The sequence below is a fragment of the Vairimorpha ceranae genome (genome assembly GCF_000988165.1).
Source record: "Vairimorpha ceranae strain PA08 1199 chromosome Unknown NODE_16, whole genome shotgun sequence".
In the NCBI taxonomy this organism is placed as follows: domain Eukaryota; kingdom Fungi; phylum Microsporidia; family Nosematidae; genus Vairimorpha; species Vairimorpha ceranae.
The window spans coordinates 34,235-62,111 of NW_020169311.1; the positions used below are offsets into that span (position 1 = coordinate 34,235).

A 27,877-nucleotide genomic window follows, 5' to 3' on the forward strand; every position below is an offset into this window, starting at 1 on the left:
GGTAAAATGAATAAAGAATTAACGGAAAAAACAGTCAAAAACTATAATAAAATAAAAATAGATGCAGAGCTTTATATAGATCTTAAAGTTTCAGTCTGCTTTTATGGAGAGGTTGGTAGAACAAATTTTATTAAGACTATTGTAAAAGATTTGATAATTATTGATGCTAGAGAAATTTTGGATTTTAAAAATTTGTCAGGGTTTTATGCTCTTGAATATGGAGAAATAACATTTGTAGATGGAATTCTTATATCTGCTATGAAAGAAGGTAATAATATTCTATTTAAAAATATTGATAATAACTTTAATTTATTATATTTTTTAAATTCGGTAATAAAGCAGAGAATAATAACAAGTAGTAAAGGAGAAGTAGTTATGGCGCACAATAATTTTAATTTATTTTTTACCTCTGAAAACATATTTAAAGCACACGATTTGCATTTTGTAGGACCTATTGTTTATTCCTTTAAAGAAGTACTAAAAAATAATAAGCTGTTTACTAAATTTACATCTCTTATTATTGAAAATGTTCATACTAAGTGTGATAATGATGAATTTGGATTTTGTTATAAATCTTGTTTATCAGGTAATTTGGTGTGTTTTGATGGGGTGACATTATGTTTTTCAGAAGATAGAAATTTATGCAGTTTTCACTACAAAAAAATTTTGCAAATTTTGCCATTTTTGAAAATGAAAAATTATACTGTTGATAATCGAACATTTTTATATGAATCATGTATTAATTTATTTTTTAAACATGACTCAGAAGAACTTTTATCAATTTTGAATCTTAATTACTATCCAAATGTTATTATTTATGATTTAAATACCGTTAAAACTTATGCTTACAAATTAGCAATACGAAATGTCCTTAATAACTTAAAATTAAATAGGTGTACTTTACTAGTTGGTGAAACTGGTGTAGGAAAAACTTCAGTTATTCAATATATCTGTAATAATGCTCAGCAGTATTTTGGTTATAATACAACTCTTAAAATTATAAACATGTCTCCAGATATAGATGGTTTTGATTTAATTGGTGGTTATAAAACATTAGATATTTCTAAACAAATTAGTGATTTGTACTCTAGGCATAATATAGTTAAACCTAAAATTTTTGATAATAAAATGTTGTTAAACTTTTTAAAAGATAAAATAGATGATATTGAAATTTTGTTTTTAGAAAAATGTATTGATTATAAAGCAAATTTTATATGGAAAGATGGGATTTTAATTGACGCTATCAGAAATGGATACTGGATTTTATTAGACGAAATAAATTTGTGCAGTGATGAAACGTTGGACATGATTGACTCTTTGTTATCAAAGAGGGAAATTATTAATTATGAAAAAAAGAATTTTGAAAAAATTGAAATTCACAAAAATTTTAGGCTTTTTGCATGCATGAATCCTGGAAATGATTTCGGAAAAAAAGATTTTATTTCTAACAATTTTAACAGAATTAATTTTTTTGATTTTACTGATAATCTTATTGATATAAAATTAGTTGCTAAAAACACGATTTCTGAGATGTTTTCTAGCGACGTATTAGATAGTTTTTGTACTATTTTTTTTGATGTTAAACAAATGATTAAAAAAAGGATTTTGACAAACAAACTTGAGCCTATAATTTCTGGAAGAACTCTCATCAGATGTCTTAATGCATTTAAAAATAATACATATCTAAAGAATATTGATATTATCTCGGTTTTTATATTAACTCAATTTGATTTGCATAGTCGATCAATAGTTTATTCTAAATTTAGCAATATTTTTGACGAAACAAACTTAAAAATTGTGCCTACGTATCAAGAAGATGATTATATTTGTACTTCTAAAACACAGTTATTAATGCATGATATTAAAATATGCATCCATTTAAATCAACCTTTACTTTTGCAGGGTGATACATCTACAGGAAAAACCAGTATAATTTTTTATTTAGCTAAGAGATACGGTCAGAAAGTTATTAGAATTAATAATCATGAGCATACAGAATCTTCTGATTATTTAGGAAATTATGTTACAACACCTACTGGTTTTGAATTTAAAGAAAGCTTATTTATAAAAGCAATACGAAATGGATGGTGGGTAATTCTAGATGAATTAAATTTGGCACAGAGTGAGGTTTTAGAAGTTTTAAATAGGCTATTAGATGACAATAAGGAAATATATTTACCCCAAAAAGACGAACTAATAAAATCACATCCAAACTTTAGGTTATTTGCAACGCAAAATATCAATTATGGCGGAAGGAAAGGAATTAGCAAAGCTTTGAGAAATAGATTTATTGAAATCTTTTTTCCTGAGCATTCTGAATCTGAAATTTTAGAAATTTTACATTTAAAGACTAAATTGCCTAAAAGCTTTTGTACACACATGGTAAAAGTTTTTGAAAAACTTAAAGGGTTGAGAAATATTGACTACTTGATGACACTTAGAGATCTATTTAAATGGGCGAAAAGAATACCAAGAACTCTTTATGAAGTTTATGAAACTGGGTTATCTATTATTTATGAGAAGCAACGACTGGATGAAGATAAGAAAAAAGTTTTAGAAATTTTTAAAAATGTTTTTACTAAAATTGATAATTATAATCATTTGTATGACACAAATGATTTTTTTAAAATTGAGTCAAACATGATAGAAAAGTTTAGTAATCACATGATTTTGACAAAAACAATTCTTAAATTAATTAAGCTAATTAATGCTGCCATATTATGTAATGAACCTGTTTTACTTATAGGTGAAACAGGTATTGGAAAAACAAAGATTTGTGAAATATTTGCAAAAATTTATGGAAAGAAATTTGTATTTCTTAATATGCACAGCGGTATAGAAAGTTCTGACTTTACTGGAAATTTTATGCTCTACGACAAGAAAATAAAATGGCAAAATGGTCCACTTTTAAGTTCTGTTATTGAAGGAAATTTTTTTTTAATTGATGAAATAAATCTTGCTGAAGATGCAGTACTTGAAAGACTTAATAGCTTATTGGAAGATAAAAGAGAGATATTTGTAACTGAAATTGATCAAAATTTTATAGCACATGAAAGTTTTGTTTTATTTGCTACAATGAATCCCGGAACAGATTTCGGCAAAAGAGAACTAAGCTTAGCCTTAAGAAATAGATTTACCGAAATTTATTATTCCCTTCCTGCCTCGGAAATGTGTGAAATTTTTGATACAATGCTGGTTAAGAGAAATTTAGTTAATTTTAAATTTACTAAAGATTTGATTTTAAAAGCGCATTCTTTGCGAAATTTTGAATTATTTTGCGAATTTTTAGGCTGTGTTAAAAATCAAAATTTACTTGTTAAAATTAGCGATAAGATTTCACAGCAGGAAATATTACAAGAAGCGAAAAATTTGGCTTTTAGCTCTATTGAAAATAATTGTGACTTTATTTTTAAAGATTCTTTGAAAGTTTTATCTATTTATCCTTTTTTAATTGAAAAAAAAGCAGATTCGAATTTTGATTTTGAGAATAAAACAACATTATGTAATTTAAAAAAGATTTTACGAGCTCTGGTTGTTAACAAAGGAATTTTATTAGAAGGAGAACCTGGTGTAGGAAAAACAAGTATTATTTTTAACCTATCAAAAATAGTTGGTAAAAGATATATTAGAATTAATTTATCAGAACAGACGGAATTATCCGATCTAATAGGTACTTTTTTACCTGTTGGAAACGAAGTTAAATTTGTCAAAAGTCAATTAACGAAAGCCTTAGAGCTTGGTTGGTGGATTATCTTAGACGAAATTAATCTTTGCTCTCAAAGTGTTATAGAAGGTTTAAATTCTGTTTTAGATTATAGAAAAAGACTAATTTTACCAGAATGTACAATTTATGTTCATCCTGAAACTAAAATTTTTGCAACTATGAATCCTTTTAATAATTTAAATGGACGTAAAATTTTACCTAAAAGTTTTAGGGACAGATTTGTTAATATTTACATGAATGAATACAATATTGACGATATAAAAAAGATTTTACAAAAATCTTTTAAAAATTATAAATTGTTTCCTAATTGTTCATTAAGAGAAAACATTAAAAGAAATATTTGTATTGTTTCAGAAAAAGAAATTACATATAAAATTATTGATAAATCGTTTATATTTGGAAATTTTAATTTTAATATAGAAAATGCTAATATTTCTTCTGAATATGTGTTTATACATTCACAACTAAAACAACTCGAAATAATATTTAATGCAGTTTATTATAAAATTCCATTAATTATTGATGGTGGTTTCGGAATTCAGTCATTGATTAAATTTTTATCACAATTATTTGATATTCCAAGTTATGATTTAATCTGTCATAAAGATATTGACACTACTGATTTATTGGGACAATATTATAAAAATGAAGATGGTGTATTTGTATGGAGGGATTCTTTATTAATTCAAAATGTCATCTCAGGATCACTTTGTATTTTTTATAATCCCGAATTGATTGAGAAATGTATATTTGATAGATGTAATTCACTGTTTGAAAGTGATCGGTTTATTAATATTTATGAAAAAGGAATTGATACAGATGTTTTGGTCAACGAGAAAACCAGATTTGTATTATTGGTAGATAATTTAGTAAATTTATCTCCAGCTCTAATAGACCGATGCATAGTTGTTAAGTTATCAAATGTGTTGTCATATATCGACGTTTGGAAAATTTTTTTTAGAGAAAAATCGACCTATTCAGCCAATTTTCAAGTTATAAAAGATGAATTATTAGACAAAAAATGTAATAAGAAGTTAAAACTTGCAAATATTAATTTTTCTGATTGGGTTAAGAACGAACCCGTCCCTTTTGAGAATATAGATCTTGCTTATAAAAAATTTAATAGATTATCTGAAATTCCAAATTTTTTTGTAAAAAATCTAAGTAATATTTATAATGAGATTTTTGAGTCAAACATTGATGAAATGTTTAAGTTTTATAAAAAAGATATTTTTTTTGATGAGACTAAAGTTCAATATATTGAATTTTATAAAAATATAAATTTTAATATTCGAGTAGGTAAGAATGACAGAGAAAAGTTACAAATTTTAAAAAATATAGAAAAAGGGAATGAAAATATAAAAGCACTTACTTTTATCAAAAATTTAAATTTAGAAGTTTTGAGCATGAAAAATGCCAATAAAAATGAATGTGAACTTAGTATTCCATTAACTATACAAGAACTCAAAGAAGATTTACTATTTTCTTACAAGGATAAATCACTAAAAGATATTCACCCATTGAATATATTATCTTTACTAGCAGCAGATATAAATTTGATCTTTATTATAAATTTTGATGATCAATATTTTGATATGTTATTAAACCTTAAAACTGATCCACTTCTTTGCTACAAAGAATATCTTACGTGGGAAAAACAAATGAAAGAAAACGATATTTTACAGAATATTTATGATAATATTAAATCTATTTATAAATATGGAAGAGGAGAAATTTCTAGTTTATTACATGAACTAGAGATTCTTAATAACAATTTTTCTATAGAAATTTCAAAAATTAATATAAAATTAGATAGAAATTTTGAGGAGTTCAAAAGTAAGTTTTTGAATTTAGATTTATGTTCTTATTATTCAGACAATTGCAATTATAGTTTGTTTAATAGATTTGATGATATTTTAGATTATTACTTATTATTTTTATATAATTTAAGAAAATATTCAAAAAGGTGTTTGGGATTTTGTAAAAAATTAATAAATACGCAAAATTTGACCTATGAAGATTATCTAAGAAATTTAAAAAATTTTGTTTTTGAAGAAGAAGAAGAAGCAAAACATGTATCTTATAAAAATGTTGTAGCAAATTTTTTGCACAATAAAGAATTGTTAAATCATCTTAAGGATTTTAATTATACTAAGTTCTCAGATTATTTATGTAAGTTTATTTATAATATCAGATACAAAAAAGGTTTAGATTTGTCAAATTTAATTTTTGAAGCTTGTATTTACAAGAACGTGTTTTTTAATTGCATAGAAGGAATAGATCCTCAATGTCAGCTACCAGAATTATACATTAATGAATGTCTGAAAGATATTTCTAAAGTCAAAGAAACTGCTCAAATTTTAGATAATAGACAATTTACTTTATATTATACTTATGATTTAGTTAACTTAATCAGTTCACTAAGTCATTTGTCAATATTTATTAAGCCTGAAGATCTTTATGAAAAAATAATTGAATATTTGAAAACTAATAAAGTGCATAAAACATTGGCTGATAATATTTTGTCGATAAATAATCTCGAAGAAAAAATTTCAGATTTCGTTTTAGATGAAAGAAAAGTGTTTAATGATATGAATATTGCATTGAAAAAAATTACTAAATACTTTAAAAATTCTGATTCTTTGACATGGCCTACAAATTATAAGTATTTTTTATATTTAGAAATACATAATCTGACACCAGAGATGGCAGAAAGATATTTTTTTGACTGTCAAGTTTACGAATTTTATGATAGAATGAAATTTGCAGAATTAAAGGCAATTGACTCAAGATCTGTATTATTTTATAATCTTGTATTGCAATATAAGGCATTTGAAATAGAAAGTCAAGTTAATAAAAAAATTAATGAAGCTAGAAATAAACTTAGAAAAGAACCTAAATTGTTTGAAAAGATTAGAAATGAAGTTATTGAGTTTGTTACATTACCTACTACAAATATTTTAGATTTAAGTTTTAATAAACCGCAATGTTGTTGTAAAGATGTTAATATTAATTTGATTTTATATAAGTTTACAAAGGATATAGCAGATAAGTGTATTTGTGAAAGATTTATTAATTTAGCTGAAGACTTTAACAGGAACGCTATACAAAATATGTTAGATGGAATGGTATTTCAAAATGTAATACCGTGTTATTCAAAAAAATATCTAATTACTAAATTTTACAATAGAAAGGTAGATGATAAATTTTCTTACAATGAAATATGCCTTTCTAAGGTAATAAATAAAATAACAGAAGATTCTACACATCTTAAGTTAATATCATTTGCTTTGGAAAATCCATTTCCACCATTTCTGTATTTTATTTTTCACTTTGCAGATGACAATTCAAATGAATATGAAGACGGCACAGGAATAAAAGGTGGAACTGGAGAGAAAAACATTAGTGATAAAATCGAAGATCAGGATGAGATTAGTGACGAATATTCCAATAAAAATAATGTAGAAGAAGAAGATGGTATTGATTTTGAAAATGAAGGATCAATGTCAACAGTAGATGAATCAGAAGATAAAAATAATGACATAGGAGTTGATGGGAACGAAGATAGCGAACAAAAAGAAAATGTAGAAGAAAAAGAAGATGAAGAAAATTATAATTTTGAAGATAATGAAGGAGTCGGTGAAAGTTCTGATGGATTTGATGAAGGTATTGAAGAAGAAAACAATGGATCAACATGTTCAGAAAACGAACAAGCCGTTAATGATCCCTTAATTAATCAAAATGAGGAGTTATTGTTAGATCATAAAAATGATGTGATAACAGAGTATCAATATAAAGAAGGACAACTTAATCAAAATCAGACATGCGAAGAAGCAGTTGATTATGACAGAAAAGTTTTTGGAGAAAATTTAGAAGAAGCATTGTGCCCAGGGGAAGGCATAGAGGAAATAGAGGGCAATCAAAATAAAGGAGAAAAAGAATCAGTTGATCACGTTTTAGATATTTCTTACAAAGAGTCGACCTCCGAGAAATTGATATTAATGCTTAGAAATATTTTAGAATCAAATAAATACAGTAAGTTTATAGGAGATTATAAATCAGGCAAAAAATTAAACTTAAAAAGACTTATTCCATATATTGCTAGTGATTATAGGAAGGATAAGATATGGATGAAAAGAAGAAGAAGTGATAAAAAAGAATATATTATAAGAATATTTATAGATAATAGTAAAAGTATGTACAACCAAGAGATGGTTAATATATTATTTATCTTGTTTTCTCGATTAAAAAACTCTTTTAAAGCTCTTAACATTCCTGTACAACTTTATAGGTTTGGTAATATTTTAGAAGAATGCGAAATTCAAGATATGACATTTACAGACAATGAAACTAATGTTGACTGGATCGAAGAATTTAAAGATGGTGTTAATATTGTATTAACAGATGGTATCTTTCAGAAGACAGGTTTTTATAATAAGAATTTTTTAGTAATATTAATAGACAAGAATGATATTTGTAACATGTCAAAGGTGTCTGTTACTGATGGAAATATTTTTATACAAAAATATTTAGAATTATTTAGCCTTAGATATTGCGTCATAAAAAATATTGAAGAATTAGAAAGTACCTTTATACTAGCACTATCTGAATTAATTAAAAATTATTAAATCTATTGATTTTTTGTTTAAGTCAAATGAAAAACTTAATTTGTTTATACTTTATCATTATTTTTATACTTTAAACATTGTTGTAAAAGCTATTACTCATTTTATAAAAATTTAGTCAAATTGATATTTAATTTTCATGTGGCATCTTTTTAAGTTCACCACTCAACCATTTAAATGCGTCAATAATAATTTTACTATTATGTTTGCTGCTTTCTGGAGATACAGAGGAGGAAGCTTCTATTACACTGCACGGTACTATATTTTTTGGACCATTATATTTATCAAGTCCCATTTCTTCAGTTAATTGATTTAAACTTTTCTCTTTTTCCACCTCATTTGGCATTAAATCATCTTTATTAGCTAGAATAAGAAGAGGCTTATGTGTTGGCACTTCCTTAAGAACGGTCCACAGTGCATTAGAAGCCTGTGCAAATCTTTGTTTATCTGCAATGTCTACCAGATACACAATAGCACTACTTGTTTTAATATAATTATGCCAAAATTTGATGAAAACTTCTTGACCACCAATGTCCCAAACTTGAAATTTTAAATCTCCAATTTCTAACTGTTCACAATTAAATCCTATTGTTGGCACTGTATGTTGTACACTCCCTGTTTTCATAAAGTAAAGAAGTGTTGTCTTACCAGCTGCATCTAATCCAATCATTGTTATAGAGTGTCTTCTACCTGTAGAAAATAACTTTTTAAGTTTGTTTACGAACTTCTGCTGAATTATTGCCACAACATTACCCATTTTTCTAACCCTTTGTTTTTGTATTTTTTAAATATTTAAATTTAAAACAATAATAAAGTTTCAAAATGTAAAAAATAAAAAACATATTTATTTATGATTGCGCATAAAATTCAGTTTACTAAGTTCTTTGGATCTATAGTACAATATTACAATGATTGGATGGCCAATAATCGAAAAAGATCCCCAAAAGAAAAAATTTGATAAAATTGGGCATAGTTTATTAATTTTATCTGATATGTAAATTAATGGTATTTGTGCCATCATTCCTAAAAATACATAACCACAAAAATTTTTTGTACAAACACTTAAAACATATTCGTGCACTATTGCAGATATTAGAAATGAACAAACAAGTGCCTGATTTCGTGACAAAGATCGTTTACGTAAGGGAATATATATGTGTTTTTTTATCCACAAATGTACAGGAATATTCCATAAAGTCCAAAATTGGCGGACTGTCGTAGAATTCCACCACGCCTGATAAAAATGTATATTTTTAAATCTAGTAATTTCAGCTAAAATATTTAAACAGCATACGAATACTATGTGAAAAAAAATTAGAAATAAGATAGCAGTACTTAAAGATAAATTAATTGCATTTTCTACAACTATCCAGAAATTGTCACATTTTATAATTCTGTATATGCTTGGAATAGAATATTGATCTGTGACAAATATGAATATTAAAAGGCCTATTATTAATGAAAAAAATCTATATAAAATTTTCTTACAGTTTCTACTTTCTGTCATAGGATACTTCTGTAAATAACATAGTGTAGGAATTATATTGAAATACGCAAAATGTAAAAATGTACATTTTTTTATGTCATTATTTTCTATTAAAAATTCTTGATCTAGTAGAGTGTGATTTTCTAGACTATCGACATAATTCCCTGCTCTATCAGTTATATTTGATAAATTTATAAAAGGTATTTTTTGGTCTATTGTATCATCTAAATTTCTATTATTTTTTTGATCTAATTCTGAATTAATAAATGTCGGCTTACATTCCAAATTTCTTTTTTCATGCACAATTTGATTTTTTAAACTTTTTTCTTCTTTTAACACTTTATTACAAGATGTATAAAAAACATGAAATGATACTAATTTGGCTATAAGAATTAAATTTAAGATCAATAATCCTCCTGCAAGATAGATATTTTTAATATACATAAGATTTACATAAATAATTATACTTTCAAATATTAAAAAATTGATAAATGTATATATAATAGATAAGTTTACAATAAAGTAACTTATAGAAGATCTTAAACAGTACAATAAAAGACTAAATGCTGAAAATATTATGTCGTGGATCGAAAAATCTAAAAATGGTATTTTCATTAAAAATCCAAATTCTATATAGTCTTCTATAAAGAATTTAATAATGCTTAGTGTAGATATAATAATAAGTAAATTGTAGAAGCCATCTGTTCTATTGGAAGCTACAGTCATTTAGGGATATAAACAAACATAACAAAACAAATTAAAATTGTAAACAATTTGTTTAGAAAGGTTTAAAATTCATGATAAAATTACGATGTAAAGATTTTAGCTTTTATAACAAAATTATAGATTAAATATCTTTTGTTTGAAAAGGCCTTTTTTGTACTAGCAAAACGAATTATTATACTTTAAAATATTTATACTTTAAAATATTTATAATTGGTATCAAATTAAAATGTTTTAGAATTTATTAAAAATTAATACATATTTTAGCATAAGCAATACGAAACAAAACTTAAGAAACTTAACTTTAATTGACGGCATAATCCTAAATTCATAACAATAAAAATATTTTAAATTATGAATTTTCTAAAATTAATTTTTTTTGAATTATTCATGAAGGATATAAATTTTAAGAAAAAACTCTACAAGATAAATTAAAGAAATTATTTTAACAAAGATAAAATTACAGACTACTTACTTTAACATATCAAATGCTTTTAAAAGTAATATATTTAAACAATATTTTTTTCGTTTTACTAACTTACTAGAGGATAATTTAGTTTGATAATTGCGAAGGCTACTTAAAATGTATAAATAACCTAAGAACAAAATTGGTTTTTTACGTAAAAATAATATCTAAAATAAAACTTCTTTCATAATTAAACTTTAAATATTTTTTCTGCTCTGTAATCAAAATTTTTTTTATTTTACTAGCAAATTTAATTATTCATATATGATAAACTAAATTTTCAGTGTTACATTGACTTCTGGTTTTTTCTTTAATTTTGGCTTAAAACTTCTTCTGTACTATCTGTGTAAATTTGATTTTTCTTCTGTGCAAGAGGGTAAGAGAAATTTTGGATTGCATAAGGAACAGAGAGACTATAGACTTTGATTTTTGTCAAACTGGTAGTGTGAGATTCTTACTTACCAAAAGTTACACCTTTTTAAACTTGCCGGAGTAGCAGATTTTGGTTTATCCACTATACTTGGGCTCCAGGAGAACCTGGTACCATTTGTATCCATACCCTGTCCAGAATAGCTCATAGTAGATATAAATATTATATATGGTTTGAACAACCCGAGGAGGGATGTCATCGTACAAGTATCAAAGACCCCTACTATCATCTGTATTTTTATGCACACCTCCTTACACCGCCACATCTCCAGTCCGGCATTTTTATAAACTGCGTTGACCACTCGTCTCCCACCAGTTTCGGCCAGTGTACTACAGAATCCTCTAGTATAGAGACCAAAGACCTTCCTGCTTTCATTCGTCTAGTCACTTATTTGGCTCGAAGGAACCAACCCCAGAGTGCACCAGCCAAGGCCTTAAATATTTTTACAGTTTTTAATCCATTCTAAATGTTTGCGTACCCTTGTTATAGTAAAAATTTAATTTACATTATTTCTGGCCTCAAGGTGCGTTCCCAAACGAGATGTTAATTCCCTTGAAGCTGGACGGCACCCAAGTTTCATTAAGTTAATTTATTTTGATCTTAATTTTGCTTTTCTTATTTTAAATTTAATTTTTTCTAAAATAAAAAATCTTTAATTTAAAGTACCATAAAACACAAACTAAGATCTAAGCTTAGCTTGTAATAAATTTAATATCGACACGCACTTTTCGAAGAGCATGGCTGTTTTAAAATCAATTTGTAAACCATTCTGATATTTTGTGGTAAAAATACAATAAATTAAACAATATTTTTATATTAATCTTTTTTCAAAAATATGTAAAAATTTTGGAAGAAAAAAGCAAGCTTGTAAGGTAAAATATCCTCTTTGATGTATTATAAAATATTTGTATTATAATGAACTAATTTTTTTTTAAATTACTTAAACAAAAATTATTTAATTTTCACTATTTTTATCTGTTTCTTGTACAGTGTAGATAATTATAACAACAGATTTGCGGAAATTTTTCTTTTTTTCAGACTGATCATCATCTTTTTGACATCCCTTGCCGGTTGAATTTTTAGAAATTGGCACTAAAGATAAATTGTCATCAAATATTTGAGATTTAGCACGTTCAGGAGTACTTGTAGATATGTGTTGATCAGATTCTTCTTTTGTGTTATTATCTTTTTCTTCTTCCCATATATCTTCATACTCTGGATCTTCAAAAGATTGACAATCCTCATCTTTTTTGCCGTTGTCATCTTTTCCTTTTTCCCATATCTCTTCATATTCGTGGCTTTCAGATGATTGACGATCTACATCTTTTTTACTATTGTCACCTTTTCCTTTTTCCCATATCTCTTCATACTCTGGATCTTCAAAAGATTTACAATCCTCATCTTTTTTACTATTGTCACCTTTTCCTTTGTCCCAGATCTCTTCATACTCTGGATCTTCAAAAGATTGGTAAGGTAACTGATATTCGGGTGCATCACTACATTCATTTCTTTTTATACTATCGCATGGTTCTTGATACTTAGGAACACAGCAGAAATTTGTTCCTCTTTCACCAGTTTTAAAATGGCTATTAGTAGAATCAAAGCTAGCATTTGTCAGTTTTTTATCACTACTATTTTTCATTTTTCTTCTATCAGTCCGAAAATTTTCGTATAGAAAGTGCTCTTCTTTACAATTTAATTTTTGATGTGTAGTATCTTTTTTATAATCTAGAGAAACTACATAAATTTCTTGTTGATCATTAGCAACATTATAAACACGGCAATACTGACACAGAGATCGTAAAAATCGAGACATACCCTAAAAATTTTTTTACAAATATTTATGTCAAAAAAGTTGATCTAGCCTTTTATCTGTAAATTTACTTTCAAAGATATACAAGAACAAGAATAATGTTTGATGTGCGTTTAATTTGTTAAAATGACTATTTGTATGTTTACACCCGTGATAATCAAAATTTTTGATAAATTTACTTTTTAATTATTTAAATAAAATATTTATGAAATAATCTACAACATATAAAAAGTTAAAAATTTTTGTTGTTTTTGACATTTACGCAAAAATTTCTTCATTTTTATCAAATCTAAAATTTAGATATTTTATTAAGTAAAGATAAAATTTTGCAAAGATGAATAATTTTTTTGTAAATGTCAGAAATAATCAAAAATCAAGTAAATTAAAAAATTTAATTATGACGCGGGTGGTCGTAAATTTTCTCAATCTATTTTAAACATTGCCCTTTAACTACTTTTTAACAAATCTTTTAAAATTAAACTAAAAATTTTAACTTAAAATATAACTTTTTGTTTTAAAAAAAGTGCAAGCTTAGCATTTAGTAGTATAACATTTATTATTATTTATGTCAAATTTTTGTATCACAAACAGACTTGAATATAAACAATTTTCAATCAATTTTAAAAAGAATGTTTAAATGTTTTAAAAAATGTATTCGATTTTACAAGATATTATTTTTTTGCATTAAATGAACCAAAATGCATCTCAAAACAAAGATAAATGGGAAAAAACACAAAGCCATAAAGTAATTTATATGAATAATAAAAAATTAAAAAAATATTTTTGAAAAAATGTGGATAAACAAATAATCTATTTTTACTGTTGGAGTTGGCTAATAACATATTTATTGATAAAAGATTTTTTTTATTTTTATTGAGACCGATAATCTGTGAGGTCTGATGTATCAAGGACTAAATACTTATAATATCAATCAAAGCTGTTTACACTAAAGTTGTGCTGTTTCCTTAGTTGTTTTTCTTTTCAGTTGAACACATACTATTTCTAACATTTACACACTTATTAATTAACATTTGAATCATTAGAAATTATTGTATTAGATTTAAAAAAGTGTATTGTATTCACTGTACTCCAAAATCAATTCGATTTTGTTTTGTTTATAGTAAAACTATACACAAATTATCTACTCATGTGTTATTTGTTCATGAACTTTTTTAAAAATATTATTATAACTACAATGGTGCCCTATTAATAAATTATTTTAACTAGTTTCCAAATATAATTCTATTTTTATAAAATTTTATAATTAGTTTAACAGACAAATCGACTTCAGATTAAGCGCAAATAAAAATTGGTTGCTTGTTTATAACATAATGTCTTTCTATGCAATTTTAGAAATTGTTTATGTTTTTGTTAAAATGACTTTTGTTGAGACCCTTCCTTGTCAAAAATATTTGCATAAATTTAACCCCCAAACAGTAAATGAATGTGAAAACACAAAATAATAAACGTTCATTACTACACGACGCAGTTGACATAATTTCAATAAGCACACATTCGCTTGAATCCGATGATTTCCATAAGTGTTTTCAACCCATATCAAGACATGAAATGGATTCAAGTGGTATTTTTTATATCTTCTCTTTTTTTATTAGATATTTTATATTGCTCCCTATTAGATTATTATTCCTGGTACTAGCCCTTGTATTTTATGCGCTGTTAATTTCTAAAGCTTTAATAAAAAATTGTGAAAATGAAATGAAATTTGCTTACATTTTTATCATTAAAGCTATAAACTTTATTGTAGGTGCTAAAATAACACATCATGGTAAAAAGTGTAACTTAAATCGTCCGCATATTTTCGTATCCAATCATACATCTTTTGTAGATTTTATAATTTTAAGTAATCATGGACGGCCACATGCATGTGTATCTGAGAATCATGGTGGATTATTTTATCTATTATTTAATCTTATTCTCGGTAAAAACGGATCTATTGCATTTAAAAGATCAGAAAAATTAGACCGGGCAAAAGTTAAAGAAAAGATGAAGATACATCTGGCACATAATAAACTTCCTTTATTGGTCTTTCCTGAGGGTACATGTGTAAATAATAAGTATTCTGTTATGTTTCAGAAAGGGGTGTTTGAACTAGATGTAGATATTTGCCCGGTGTCTTTAAAATATAAAAGAACACTTATGGATCCATATTGGAATAGAAGAAAGCAGGGATTTGCTTTACATTTACTATATCTGATGACTAGATGGTATATTGAGGCAGATGTATATTGGCATTCACCGGCCACAAGAAAAGAGAATGAAACTCCTTCGGAATTTGGAGATAGAGTAAAAGCTTTGATATCTGATAAAGCCGGTTTAATTAATACTTTATGGAATGGATATTTAAAAAGTTCACCAGCATTGAAAGAAAGAGACTTGCTTAAAGTCGCTTTTATTAAAACATATTGTTTGTTGCGTGAATGTTATATTGAAAAGGAAGAGTATAAATTTACTACGTATAAAATGTTTTTATTCGGTAGTATCCAGTATGAAGTGTTTTTATTAGAAATTTTAAAAAGATATCACGATATAAAAAGCCTGCAACCTGTGGAACAAAATACTCTGATTTCTTCAATTAATACATGTTCTTTAGTTAGATTATTTAATAAAAAGAAATGTTCCTGTAAAGCACATATAACAAAAAAAAGTAAAAACAGATACAAATTTAAAAACTGCAGACTTGAGGTGTTTAGAAGGATGATGTAAAAAAGTAGCAAAATACTGTATTTTTTTGCTTTATTATTAGCTTAAACATTAATAAGATTAAAAGGGTTGAGAAATATTTATAAGCGGGTTTATACTTTATATTGAGTTGATTGTTTTATTTTGTTTTTGTTATAATTTGAAAATTTTTAATATAAAAATTAATTAAAAAGATGTTTTTATTTATTGTGTAGGTATAAATTATGTAAAAATGGTTCTAATTAATTTTATTAAATGTCGATAATGTGTTCATTTTAATAAATAATTATGTTTTTTTAGCTGAAAAAAAATTATTTTTAAGCTATATTAATTTTTTAATATTTGCATAATTTATTGATAAAATATAAACAGTTTATTCATTATTTATAATTCCCATTAATTTGTTTACAAGACTTTTAAAATGTTTATAACCAGGTACAATGTCGCTATTATCGCATTTGTCTATAACAAAGGCATGATAAATTTCTTTTAAGGACATTGTTGCATCAAACATAAATCTCGTCCACACTTTAATAGTATTGTAAACAGAACATCTACTAATCTCTTCTAAAAACTCTGGAGACTCCAAAAAGTTAACACCAGAAATTTTCGTAAGCGCTGAATATTCTTTTTTTCCTTCTAACATCATAAGTCCTCTGGCACAATATCTTGAATCTGATTCATTAATGAATTTTGAAAAGAATTCAGTGTTAAAAAAACTACAAGCAATAAAAATTGCCATTTGTCTAGGTTTATCTTTTAATGATTCGTAAATATATTCCAAAATTTCATAAGCTTTATCATTCTCTTTTATATCTGAATCAAAGTATTCTAATGTATTAAGAACATTTTTCATGTAAAAGCTTAAATTGTCTTTCTGTCCTAAAGGCATTGTAATAATATAAATTTCTAAAGGTTGCTTAGATGAATATTCGTGATTATCACTTAATGAACAAGTATTTGTATTATAGGAATATAAATCATACATATTTTCAATATTAGAGATATACGCTGGATAAGCTTTTGAATGTAAATTGGTTTCCTTGTTTGAAAAATCACTTTTGTTCGAACAAGTAGATATAAGGTCGTCTTGTTGGTGACAGTAACAATAAGTTGATTCTTCAAGAGGGTTGTTTTCATTAGAAGAATAGCTTCCTTCATCAGATCTTTCATTAGAACACTTGTTTGTGTTTCTTTTCAATTTCGTACAATTGTAAAATGCAAGTAGTGTCATAATGATTTTAAATTTCATGGTGTATTTTATTTTTTTGTTTTTATATTTTTTAATTTAGCTTCTAGTATGATTAAACAAACAAAAACTAAATAAAAAGTATAAAAATATTGTAATAAGCAATTTACGCAAAGTAAAAACTATAATATTTTATTTTTTTGTTTGTAAATTTAAATTAAATTTATGATTTTAAACATATTTTAAAGTAAAAAATTATTCAACTATTTTAAAACTATATGCACCACAATATTATGTATTAAATACTAAAGTTTTTTATTTGTTTATTCTACACTATTTTAATGCCATAAAGCACTCTTTGTATAAATAAAGCGATATTTAATTCTTTTTAAATTTGAATAAAATTGTGCTTTTGTAACCACACAATGCATAGTGATTTACTTTAAGATTCTTTTATTTTTTAAAACATTTTACACCTACAGGTAATTATTTGACAATCTAATATTGCAAAATGCTAAAAACATAGGATTTAGCTCTGTGAAACAATAAAGAACTTTTTATTAAGTTTATGAGTTTAAACAGAACAGATAAAATATTAAATGGATTTTGAAAATTTAGAATTTATATTAAAATTTAAACAATTTAGCAAATGTTGTGTTTGTTGAATGTTTTAAAAAAGGTAAATAAAAAATAAACAAGTAATTAATAATTCAATTCATTTTAGTATATAAATACACAAATTCAATACACAATATTTATTTTTTATATCGTCTGAGTAAATCCTCATAAATTTCTTTTCGATTTTTTAAATCTGCTGGCATACAAGTTCCATCAGAATGTTTGTAAGTTCCCCAGCTAACAGTATTTAAAGCATCCATCATACCTGCAAAAGTCATAGGTCTTCTGCACATAATCGATTTCCAAAACCTAATTGTATTAATAATATCTTCTTTTAATTTGCACGCGAGACGTGTTGGGTATCTCACATAGTTTCTTTTATATTTACTTACTGCATCCAATTTTTTGTAATTAGCTATATTATTAATCATTAAAAGTCCTCTTGGCATGTATTTAGATTTGTCACAGTGTGAAGCAAAATACTTGAAAAATGAAGTGTTGTGTAAAGCAGATGCGGTAAATAACGCATATTCCTTAGGACATCCATTTAGATTACAGTCGATAATTCTTAAAATCATTTCAGCATCGCATTTAATTTTTTGGTAATCACATTTGTTCAATTTACATCTGATGTAATCAAGAGTTTTTTCAACATATTTTCGTACTACTTTACAGGTACTAGGTACTTTAAATGGTATACACTGTATTCTAATAGCCTCGCATGGCTTTACATTGTCTGCTGCAACAATATCAAATATACACGTAGTTTCAATACAAGGTCTTCTTAATTCAAAATGGCATCTAGGCTTAAAATTGAACGGATCATTACAATGTAATCTAGATCTGTTATCAAAACAAGATCCTTTTAAAGCATCCTCAATGCTACATAAACCGAAGGATAGTAAAGTAAATGCAAAAGTTGCTATTAATTCCATTAAGGATAGAAATTTTCTTTTTTATATATAAAAATAAATTAAAAAACAAACAAACAATTAATTTTAAAAAGTTAAATCTAAATTTTGTATAAAGTAGAATAAATGTGGGTTTATAAAAGTTAATCTTTTTTTCATAAACAAACAAAAATAAAATTGTTTTTTAATTAAGTCATCTTTTAAAATATTCAATATTTTCATCAAAATTGTATTAACCTCATAAATCTTTAACTTAAAAATATTACATACATCATCTATAGATTTATGTTGACACCCGATCATTAATAATACACTTTGTTGTAAAATACTAAGAGATGATTCTAACTGTTCATTAAAATATTTCCTTGCAATTAAAGGTAATAAATCAATAATTTGTAATAGGTCGGCAGTTCCACTACAATATCTTTGTATTCTATCTTTATCTTCATTAGAAAACAATATTGTTTCTTCAACTTCTTTGTACATCCTGTTAAATAATAATAAAATACATAGAGAAGAATTAAAATGTTTGAAGCTATAAGCCATTTGTCCAATGAATCTAGTTTTAAAATTTTTGTAATATTTTTTAAAAGTTAGTTCAAGCCGTAAATCCAATGATTTCATAAGTATAATTGTGTTTTCTCCTGTAATATAACTAACTGTTTGTTTAATACAAATCGGTATAAGATCATGTTTTTTCCAAAAATTCATTAATCGGCTTGTAACACCAAAAGAAGTTCCGATCCAAGAAATTTTAGGTAATAATATATCACTTGACTCATAAAATAAAATATTATTTTCGTTCAAGGGTTTCCTCAAACGAGTTAATAAAGAATGCTGGTTTTCTTTCATCCAATTAACAAGCAAATCTAAAGCACGAGAACCATACCCCATTGACATATAGTCAGGATGAACAGCTATCCTTACAACTCGCATACCTAAATATTTTATAAATTCTATGTCAAAATTTGCTTCCGAAACAATCCACGGAATCAAATTTCCTTTTTTTAGTAAGCCTTTCTCGCAACGGCCCTCAAAAGAAACATGAATGGCGCACAAAATCCTCGGCAAAGATTCATCTTTTTCATTTGATGGTGTAACTAGTGTAAATATCTCATGACTGGGAGAATCCGCTAATATTTGAATATCATTAGGACTGTTTTTGTAGTGAGATGCAATAAAAATACTAAAAATGTCGTTTAAAATTTTTTCACTATGAGAATTTCCACTAAACAAAACATCCTTATCTACATAGTATAGACCACAACTAGAAGGTACAGGGCATTTATTAATTTTCTTAATGTCAATATTTAATAATAATGTATTGTTAAGCCATTTTTCAACAGGATCGTTATTTCCATAACGTATACTTGCATTCATAAAAAGTTCTTTGTAAGAAAAAGGATTATCCGAATTAGACTGTTCGTGTAAGTATTCGCTCATTTTAGTCGAAAAAGCTCTGCCCGTCCCTTCATAGCCACTACTAGTAGTCGCCATAAAAATTAAATTAGGAAATAGTAATTTTTTCAGTAGAGGCAATGGAATCGCAGCGGCTTCGTCAATAACAAACATATCAGGATGATATTTCAACTCATCAAAAGGATTGAAATATTCGATCGTTTGTTTCATATTTCTTAAAACTTCAATTCTCTGAACTAGACGCTTTTTCGATTTAAATGAATAAACAATCTTAAAGTCTTCATACTTCTTATATCCTAACGCCTCCAACCCTTTAATTAAAAAAGTAAATAACATTTTAATATTTTCTAAGGCAGGAGATGATATATAAATAGAAGAATACTTTAGTTCCACAGCTTTTGCAATTGCAAGTCCCAGTGCTACAGATTTACCTCTACCACGCCCAGCTTGTAGAGAAAAAATTGTTCTTTCGGTTCTATCCTTGACAGCATTCATAAACTCTTTCAAAACTTCAGTCTGATCCATTGTTTTGGCCATATTTATTAAGATTTCATTGGTGTCTAGTAGTACATTTACATCTTCTTCAACTTTTGAAATCACTTTTTTGGTAAAGTTAATACTTTCTAAGTTAAATCTAGTTATAGGCATAACTTGAAATGTGTTATTAAGAAAGATCGTAAAGCTAGTATTAATTAATGATCTAAAAAGACGCTTATTGTATCGAGGAACAAAATCGTCTTCTAATAAAAAAGAAGATTTTGTATTTATCATAAGGTCAATAGAAGCGACATTATCAAGTAAAAGCACAATAATACCACCCCCTCTTACGGTTTCTACACTTAAAGCTATTAAATTTGGAGTTAAAGATTCAAAATCCTGTAATATTAATAAATCAACTGTTTGTCCCAATATCTTATCTCCTTCATTGTAACTTATAAATTGTATATCTTGTGATTTAAAAAAGTCTTTTAGTTTATTTTCATCTTCTTCGTTTTGTGATTGTTTAACTTCCTTGACTATTGCATCATTTTTGTGACACCATATAATAGATTCAACAGACTTTGTTGAATTTGTTGATAACAAGTTATATATTGTCGGTATAAAATTTTTAGTATTTTCTCCGATTAATACAAAAAAACATCTATGATTAACGTGATTACTATATTTTATTAAAGAAGATATTCTGTTATCTAATTGAAATGCCATTTTAACGGTTAAAAAATATTTTAAAAAAATCGTAAGTTGTAAAGAACACTTATTATTAGTACAAAAGATAAACATTTAAAAAGTTTAACTGGCTTATAAATATATTTTAGAAGATGCCACGAAAATTTGTGCTTAAGAGAACTAATAGTCACAATATTGAAGTACAAAGTTTTATAGTAAAAAATTTTTAAATGTAAAATGTAAACCTTTATAAAATAAAACATATAATATTTGGTTGGTTTTGAAGTCTTGTGAACAAAATGTGCTAACTACATTTATTTATGCATAGATTTGATATCTCAAGTTATTTTAAAAACTAAAAATGATACTACTAAATTTTTTTGCAAAGTAAATATCCAAAAATTTAATAAATAGTAACTTTACACCAATTTTTCAAAATTGCTTTAGAATAATCTATTTTTATAAAAATTTTAATCGAAGTTTTTTTCTAATATGTTTTGCAAATTTTTGTTAATATCTGAGCAGAAATTAGCTGCGTCGGTAAAATCGAAAAATTTAGGAAGTCGAAAATTCTTAGGACAAGGCGGAATAGTAAAGTCTTTGTTAAATGTACATGGCGGTAGTCTAAATCCATAATTCTGTTTACCTAAAAAAAATTCATAATTTTTTCCTAATCGTGCTTTGTGTGATTTTATATTATTTTTAATGTCATTACGCTCCATTAATTCCATAAAATATGTCTCTTTAAGAAGCTTATGTTTAGATCCATTTATATGCATTTTTCTTGATTTGTAAGTGTTAATAGATAAATATTTATTGCATATTTCACATTTGTATTTTTTCATGGGTTTATATTTTTTACCCCTTATGGCAGATCAAAGATTACCTGTTTTTCCCACACGAATGAATTTGAAAATTATTGATAACAAAGAAAAAAGTGCTGAGAAAGGTAGAATACTATTAAAACGTAAAAGCGATTCACTTAAACAGAAATTTAAAAATATACAAAAAGATTTATTTGAAAAGAAAAAAGATATTAATCAAATGCTTAAAGATGCATTTTTTAAACTTTCAGAAGCCGAATATCTGGGCGCAAATGTACAATCCTATATTCAAGAATGTCAGAAACAGCCTTTGTATGTAAAAACATCTGTAGAAGTTATATCTGGTGTTACACTGATCAATTTTAAACTTGATAAATCCAATATAAGTAATATTTTATGGCTTGATAGAAGCGGACAAGTACTAAATGAATGTAGAAATAATTTTTTGAATGTCGTTGAGCTTTTAATTGAACTGTCTGCGCTAAGTAACAGTTTTAAAATATTAGAGCATGTATTAATGTCTACAAACAGAAGAGTTAATGCGTTGGAGTTTAGTGTTATCCCAAAATTACAAAATACAATGAGTTATATTAATTCAGAGTTAGATGAACAAGATAGAGAAGAGTTTTTTAGACTAAAAAAAATTCAAGGATTGAAAAATAAAAAATAAATGTATCATTTTTTTTAATAAACCGAAATTTAATAGTAAAAATCTGGCTGAGTGTCATGCCTCTCTACAACCTTAGCATATGCTTCTTCGAAATCCTTATGATTTACTACATATCTACTTGATCTTACAGCAAGGGTTCCGGCTTCTTGGCATATGGAATTTATATCGGCACAACTTATCCTATCTGGTCTATTAACTAATGATTCTAAATCAACATCGTTCGATAAGCTCATTTTACCAGTAATAGTAGAAAAAACAAGTCTTTTTTGTCTTCTATCCGGAAGAGGAAATTCAATTTTTCTATCTAATCTTCCAGGTCTTAATAAAGCAGGATCAATAGTATCAGCTCTGTTAGTTGCCATAATTACTCTTACATTACAATTTTGATCAAAACCATCCATTTGGTTTAACAATTCAAGTAAAACTCGTTGAACTTCCCTATCTGCCGATGTAGATGCATCAAATCTTTTAGTAGCAATAGAATCAGCTTCATCTATAAACATAATGCTAGGTTCACGCTCTCTTGCAAGTCGAAAAACGTCTCTTACCATTCTTGGTCCCTCTCCTAAATATTTTTGCACAAATTCGGATCCATTTATTGAAATAAAAGTGGCTTTTGTGTGGTTTGCAACTGCTTTTACTAACATTGTTTTACCAGTACCAGGCGGACCATATAAGAGTACCCCTCGAGGTGGCTCAATTCCTATTTGTTTGTATAACTGGTTATGAAGAAGAGGTAACTCGACAGTTTCTCGTATTTCTTGTTTCTGGACATCAAGTCCACCAACATCACTATATGTCACATCAGGCTTCTCATTTTCCCCCATAACTGGAATACAACTGTCCGCTTCTGGAGGAAGAACATCTACGATAGCACTAGAATGTCTATGTAATGCAACTGTTGTATTGGGCTTAAGAAGTTCACGATCAACTGTAGATAGTATTTTTACTACGTAGTTACTCCCCGCAGTACTTCCTACAATAGCAGTATTACTATCAATAGGTTCTAAAAATTGACCCATAATAAAAGGTACGCTTTTAACCCTATTTATCTCTTCCTTGGCATGTCTTTCTTCCCTTTTCAAAATTTCGATTTCTTTTCTTACATATTCTTCTCTAATAGAAAGTAATTTATACTCTCTTTCTTTTTGTTTATAGATTAAAAATTTCTGTTCTGGAGATATTTCTACGCTTAACATTTTAGGGTTATAAATTATGGGACTTGTTAATAAACATTTGTCGTAACTTTTAAAAACTTTCTATTGTTAGAAGAATGTTTTTTTTAATATTATAAAGTCTAAAACCTTTGACTACGTATAATTACGAATACAACTTTTTATTAAAAACTATTGCTTTATTAAGACTGGCATTAGTATAAAGAAAGAACAACAAAACAAGCTCTTAAATAAACAATTTAATAATTTTTACATTAAGTCAAACAAACATAATTACTTAATCGTTATGAATAAATATTTTGTAAGAAATATATTTTCCTTATTTATTTATATTTTTATTGAATCAAAGAATCTATGATTAATGGCTTCCTTGGCTGTAATTCTCGTCTCTCCATTAAGATCTAGCATTTTATACAAAAGATCGTATGCATCACTTTCAGGAATATTATAACAATTGAGCCCTTCTATAATCTTTTCAAATGGTATTCTATCCTCGGGAATGGTGTCTATATTAGATTTCCATACTCTGTTGTACTGTTTAGCTGCTTTTCTCATTTCTTTATGTCCGAATATTGTTGCAATTTCGACAAGAGCATCAACGTCATCTCCAGAGAAAAAGAAAGGATACTGCGCAGATAACAGATTAAGAAAAATAACACCCGCAGACCAAATATCAATTGCACTAGTTTGATAAGGATACTTAAATATTACTTCGGGTGCCCTAAACCCTCGTGTGCCTGCTCTTGGCGCTTTAATGACAGGCCTTGTGTCTCTTTCGTAATAACCTGGCGGTTTAGATCTTGATATCACAGTGTTAAAAAATATAACCGGTTTTGATTTATTTTTTTCGTTTTCAGTTTTTATGCAATCATAGTTTTGTTCGAATTGTGCCAAACCAAAATCAATTAGCAAACCAGTTTCTAAATTGCGATTATAAAGAAAATTCCCAGGTTTAATGTCTCTATGGATGATTTTACACGAGTGAACATGCTCTATAGCTATCAATAAATTATACATATATTTTTTTATATCGTACATTGTAGCAGAACTCAAGAAGTCTCTAAACTCTGTATATTCGAAATACGGAAATATTGCCACCACTTGATCTTCGTGTCGTAAAACATTTTTTAATAAAATACAATTATTTAATCCATTTAAAGTTATTAAAAAAGTTAACTCGTCTACTATTCTATTTGGTGAACTTGTCTTGGTTATGGCTTTAATAGCTACCTGTTTATTGGTTTTAATTTCTATAGCCTTATATACTCTACTAAACGTGCCCTCGCCAATTCTATCTACAATTTGAAACTTATTTTTAATAAATTGGAGGTGTTGTAGTTCTTCAGGATCTAGATTTTCAGACATGGGGATACAAAAAAATGATATTTTCAAAAGAAAACGAAAAAATTTGAATAAATTTTATTAATTTAATGTTGAAAATGTAACTATATCAACTCACTAAGATATACGACACTATCACCGCTATTGAAGTCTGTAGGAGATAAGATAGAACATTGAGATAAGTCCCCTTGACTGATGTTATCTATTTTGTTTTTAAATAAATCTGAACATGAATCGCTGTATTTTCCCTTGAGAAAATCAGAAATTTTAATAATGTTAGTATATTGTGATAATTCTGGGTACAAACTATCATTACTTATCATCTCTAAAGGTGAAAAATCTTTTCTATTTTCGTTAAAATTATAGTTTTCATTGCTTTGGTCTTCTTCATTAGATATAGCTTTTCTAATGACATCGTGTTCATTATACCGATCACTGGATTCCTCAGGAACAATAAAATCAATATAAGGTGGATATTTTGGTTTTTTATATTGAGGTTCGAGTGTTTCCTTTATATTATTAGATTCTTTATTTATGTCTTTGGTTGATTTTTTAGTAGTTTCGATAGTAATCGTACTTTTAATGTATGAATCCTCATCTGAAATAACAGGCAAATTAATATTAAATAAATTAAACCTACCCTTTTTATACTGTGTATCTGGCATATTTATAGATTCGTCACATTCATTTGATTCGCATTTAGATGTCGTACATTTATAATCTTGAAGTTCATGAGATTTTGAACAGTAAATCTTCTCTCCCTTTGAATTGTTAAGCTGGTTAAACAAATTATTAATAAGGTTATTAACCTTTTGTAAATCTTTTAATGAAACATTATTGCCCTTTTCTACAAGGTCATTTTCTCTTATGCCATTGTTTTTTAATATATTGTCGATTACATTGGCTGGTAAATTAATTTTGTCCGAATCAATTATAAGCGAATGTATTTTATAAGTATTGCATTCATTTGGTAAAGGATCAATATTCATGTTACATATATTACGAAGCGGTATAAATGTAGAATCCTTATATTGCGAATTTTTTAAATCATCCTGCGGTTTTATTGGATTTTGATAAATTATTGTCGTAGTTATTGTTGTTTGCGGAGTATTTTCTTTATGTTCAGATTGTAATGGACGTTCTAATTTTTTATTTTGAATATTGCAATTATTAGATTCATTTGTGATCGAAGAGTCCTGCCTGTAGTTTTGCAATTCACAGTCACTTAATTGATCACTTTCTGTGATAGAAGAAGCATAAACTTGATCTTGTTTTACTAGTGGAGGCTGTATTAAATTTATTATTTGCTGAAATGTTTGAGGTTTTTCTTTGGTGGTCGGCTTTGTCAGGTCTAGTGGCAAAATTTGAACAAAATTAGGCTTTTGTTGTACATCAATTGTCTTTGTTTCTGGGATTGGAATGTATATAGTCTCTGGTAACTGTATCGGTATTATAGGCTGAAATATCTTTGTCTCTGCAAAAGGCATTTCTTTTTTAGCTGTATAATTTGTTTGTGGAATGTATTTACTTATCGTTACTGGCATCACTGTTGGAATACTGTCTTTTTTAGTACTTAAAGCCGCTTTTTTCTTTACTGTTGTAATGTTAGTAACAGGTTTCAAAACATTATTTAATGGAACTTTACTGGGATAATTTTTAAATACAACATTTCTTTTCTGATTGTTATTAACAGGAACATAATTATTTTGTCTGAATATAGGTGTAGGAATCAAAATCGGCACCGGCAATATTTTGGCTGTAGTTTGTGGTATACTATTTAATATAGGATTAATTTGAGCATTTTTAACAATATTTTGCGTTTTGGGTTGGCTTCTTTTTTTTAAAATTTGTGATGTTTTATTTTTATCCTTAAATTTTTTAGTTACCGGTTTTTTAACATGTTGTTGTGGCATGATCTTTGGCGTTAATGCTTTATAAGTTCCTTTAACTAATGGTGGATTTAAATTTTGATACCATAAAGATCTTGTATATACCACATTAGGTGGTGTTTTATTTAGCGGAGTTTTATCCAGCTGTGTTTTATTTTGCGGAGTTTTATTTAGCAAAGTTTTATTTTGCGGAGTTTTATTTAGCAAAGTTTTATTTTGCGGAGTTTTATTCAGCTGTGTTTTATTTAACTGTGTTTTATTTTGCGGTGTTTTATTCAGCGGTGTCTTATTTAGCGGTGTTTTTAAGCTTCCAAAAACCTGAAAATTCTTAGGTTTTATAAATACTGGGCTTATGATAGGTTTTGTTGCCGGCAAACAATTTTGTAAATTTGTAGTAAAAGCAAAATTTCCCTCTAATGAATTGTGAATTTTGTTTACATTTGTATTGATAAATTGTGCTAAAGGTGCGCCTGTAATTTTCTGTGAATCGCAATATGGTACTAGTCTTATTACATATCCTAAAGATAAAGATAAGCTAAGAAATAAATTTTTCATATTTTTGTTTACTAAACAAAAATTAATTTATTTTGTTTCAAAAAAAACTTATAAATTTTCTATACATGATATAAATGTTGTTCTACTTTCATCATTCAATTTTCTAAAGATTCCGCTAAAAACGCCAAACTTGTGATTTTTTTATAACAAGA

General features: G+C 26.7%; 14 protein-coding genes across 14 annotated transcripts; 3 read left to right on the forward strand and 11 right to left on the reverse strand.

The window, feature by feature from the left end:
• Positions 1-6: 6 nt before the first annotated feature.
• Positions 7-8,352, forward strand: AAJ76_1600034241 (willebrand factor type a domain-containing aaa atpase; the record flags this gene model as incomplete). The annotated part of the gene is made up of 1 exon (XM_024474158.1): positions 7-8,352. The coding sequence occupies one exon, from the start codon at positions 7-9 to the stop codon at positions 8,350-8,352; it is 8,346 nt and encodes a 2,781-aa protein (XP_024331356.1).
• Positions 8,353-8,479: 127 nt separating this feature from the next.
• On the reverse strand, positions 8,480-9,106 carry AAJ76_1600043340 (adp-ribosylation factor; the record flags this gene model as incomplete). The annotated part of the gene is made up of 1 exon (XM_024474159.1): positions 8,480-9,106. The coding sequence occupies one exon, from the start codon at positions 9,104-9,106 to the stop codon at positions 8,480-8,482; it is 627 nt and encodes a 208-aa protein (XP_024331357.1).
• Positions 9,107-9,193: 87 nt separating this feature from the next.
• On the reverse strand, positions 9,194-10,561 carry AAJ76_1600044795 (sterol o-acyltransferase; the record flags this gene model as incomplete). Its single annotated transcript, XM_024474160.1, has 1 exon — positions 9,194-10,561. One exon carries the CDS (start codon positions 10,559-10,561, stop codon positions 9,194-9,196), a length of 1,368 nt encoding a protein of 455 aa, XP_024331358.1.
• Positions 10,562-12,409: 1,848 nt separating this feature from the next.
• Positions 12,410-13,270, reverse strand: AAJ76_1600047504 (hypothetical protein; the record flags this gene model as incomplete). Its single annotated transcript, XM_024474161.1, has 1 exon — positions 12,410-13,270. One exon carries the CDS (start codon positions 13,268-13,270, stop codon positions 12,410-12,412), a length of 861 nt encoding a protein of 286 aa, XP_024331359.1.
• Positions 13,271-13,938: 668 nt separating this feature from the next.
• Positions 13,939-14,109, reverse strand: AAJ76_1600048343 (hypothetical protein; the record flags this gene model as incomplete). Its single annotated transcript, XM_024474162.1, has 1 exon — positions 13,939-14,109. The coding sequence occupies one exon, from the start codon at positions 14,107-14,109 to the stop codon at positions 13,939-13,941; it is 171 nt and encodes a 56-aa protein (XP_024331360.1).
• Positions 14,110-14,707: 598 nt separating this feature from the next.
• AAJ76_1600048942 (1-acyl-sn-glycerol-3-phosphate acyltransferase) lies at positions 14,708-15,991 on the forward strand (the record flags this gene model as incomplete). Its single annotated transcript, XM_024474163.1, has 1 exon — positions 14,708-15,991. One exon carries the CDS (start codon positions 14,708-14,710, stop codon positions 15,989-15,991), a length of 1,284 nt encoding a protein of 427 aa, XP_024331361.1.
• Positions 15,992-16,340: 349 nt separating this feature from the next.
• AAJ76_1600051435 (hypothetical protein) lies at positions 16,341-17,201 on the reverse strand (the record flags this gene model as incomplete). Its single annotated transcript, XM_024474165.1, has 1 exon — positions 16,341-17,201. One exon carries the CDS (start codon positions 17,199-17,201, stop codon positions 16,341-16,343), a length of 861 nt encoding a protein of 286 aa, XP_024331362.1.
• Positions 17,202-17,911: 710 nt separating this feature from the next.
• AAJ76_1600052943 (hypothetical protein) lies at positions 17,912-18,709 on the reverse strand (the record flags this gene model as incomplete). Its single annotated transcript, XM_024474166.1, has 1 exon — positions 17,912-18,709. The coding sequence occupies one exon, from the start codon at positions 18,707-18,709 to the stop codon at positions 17,912-17,914; it is 798 nt and encodes a 265-aa protein (XP_024331363.1).
• A 63-nt stretch (positions 18,710-18,772) lies between these two features.
• Positions 18,773-21,310, reverse strand: AAJ76_1600055544 (n-acetyltransferase 10; the record flags this gene model as incomplete). Its single annotated transcript, XM_024474167.1, has 1 exon — positions 18,773-21,310. The coding sequence occupies one exon, from the start codon at positions 21,308-21,310 to the stop codon at positions 18,773-18,775; it is 2,538 nt and encodes an 845-aa protein (XP_024331364.1).
• Positions 21,311-21,741: 431 nt separating this feature from the next.
• On the reverse strand, positions 21,742-22,116 carry AAJ76_1600056350 (u1 small nuclear ribonucleoprotein; the record flags this gene model as incomplete). The annotated part of the gene is made up of 1 exon (XM_024474168.1): positions 21,742-22,116. One exon carries the CDS (start codon positions 22,114-22,116, stop codon positions 21,742-21,744), a length of 375 nt encoding a protein of 124 aa, XP_024331365.1.
• A 22-nt stretch (positions 22,117-22,138) lies between these two features.
• Positions 22,139-22,765, forward strand: AAJ76_1600056373 (vacuolar atp synthase subunit d; the record flags this gene model as incomplete). The annotated part of the gene is made up of 1 exon (XM_024474169.1): positions 22,139-22,765. One exon carries the CDS (start codon positions 22,139-22,141, stop codon positions 22,763-22,765), a length of 627 nt encoding a protein of 208 aa, XP_024331366.1.
• Positions 22,766-22,794: 29 nt separating this feature from the next.
• On the reverse strand, positions 22,795-23,964 carry AAJ76_1600058198 (26s proteasome regulatory subunit 6; the record flags this gene model as incomplete). Its single annotated transcript, XM_024474170.1, has 1 exon — positions 22,795-23,964. One exon carries the CDS (start codon positions 23,962-23,964, stop codon positions 22,795-22,797), a length of 1,170 nt encoding a protein of 389 aa, XP_024331367.1.
• Positions 23,965-24,267: 303 nt separating this feature from the next.
• AAJ76_1600059539 (cdc7-like cell cycle protein kinase) lies at positions 24,268-25,305 on the reverse strand (the record flags this gene model as incomplete). The annotated part of the gene is made up of 1 exon (XM_024474171.1): positions 24,268-25,305. One exon carries the CDS (start codon positions 25,303-25,305, stop codon positions 24,268-24,270), a length of 1,038 nt encoding a protein of 345 aa, XP_024331368.1.
• Positions 25,306-25,385: 80 nt separating this feature from the next.
• On the reverse strand, positions 25,386-27,725 carry AAJ76_1600061959 (hypothetical protein; the record flags this gene model as incomplete). Its single annotated transcript, XM_024474172.1, has 1 exon — positions 25,386-27,725. One exon carries the CDS (start codon positions 27,723-27,725, stop codon positions 25,386-25,388), a length of 2,340 nt encoding a protein of 779 aa, XP_024331369.1.
• Positions 27,726-27,877: the final 152 nt, after the last annotated feature.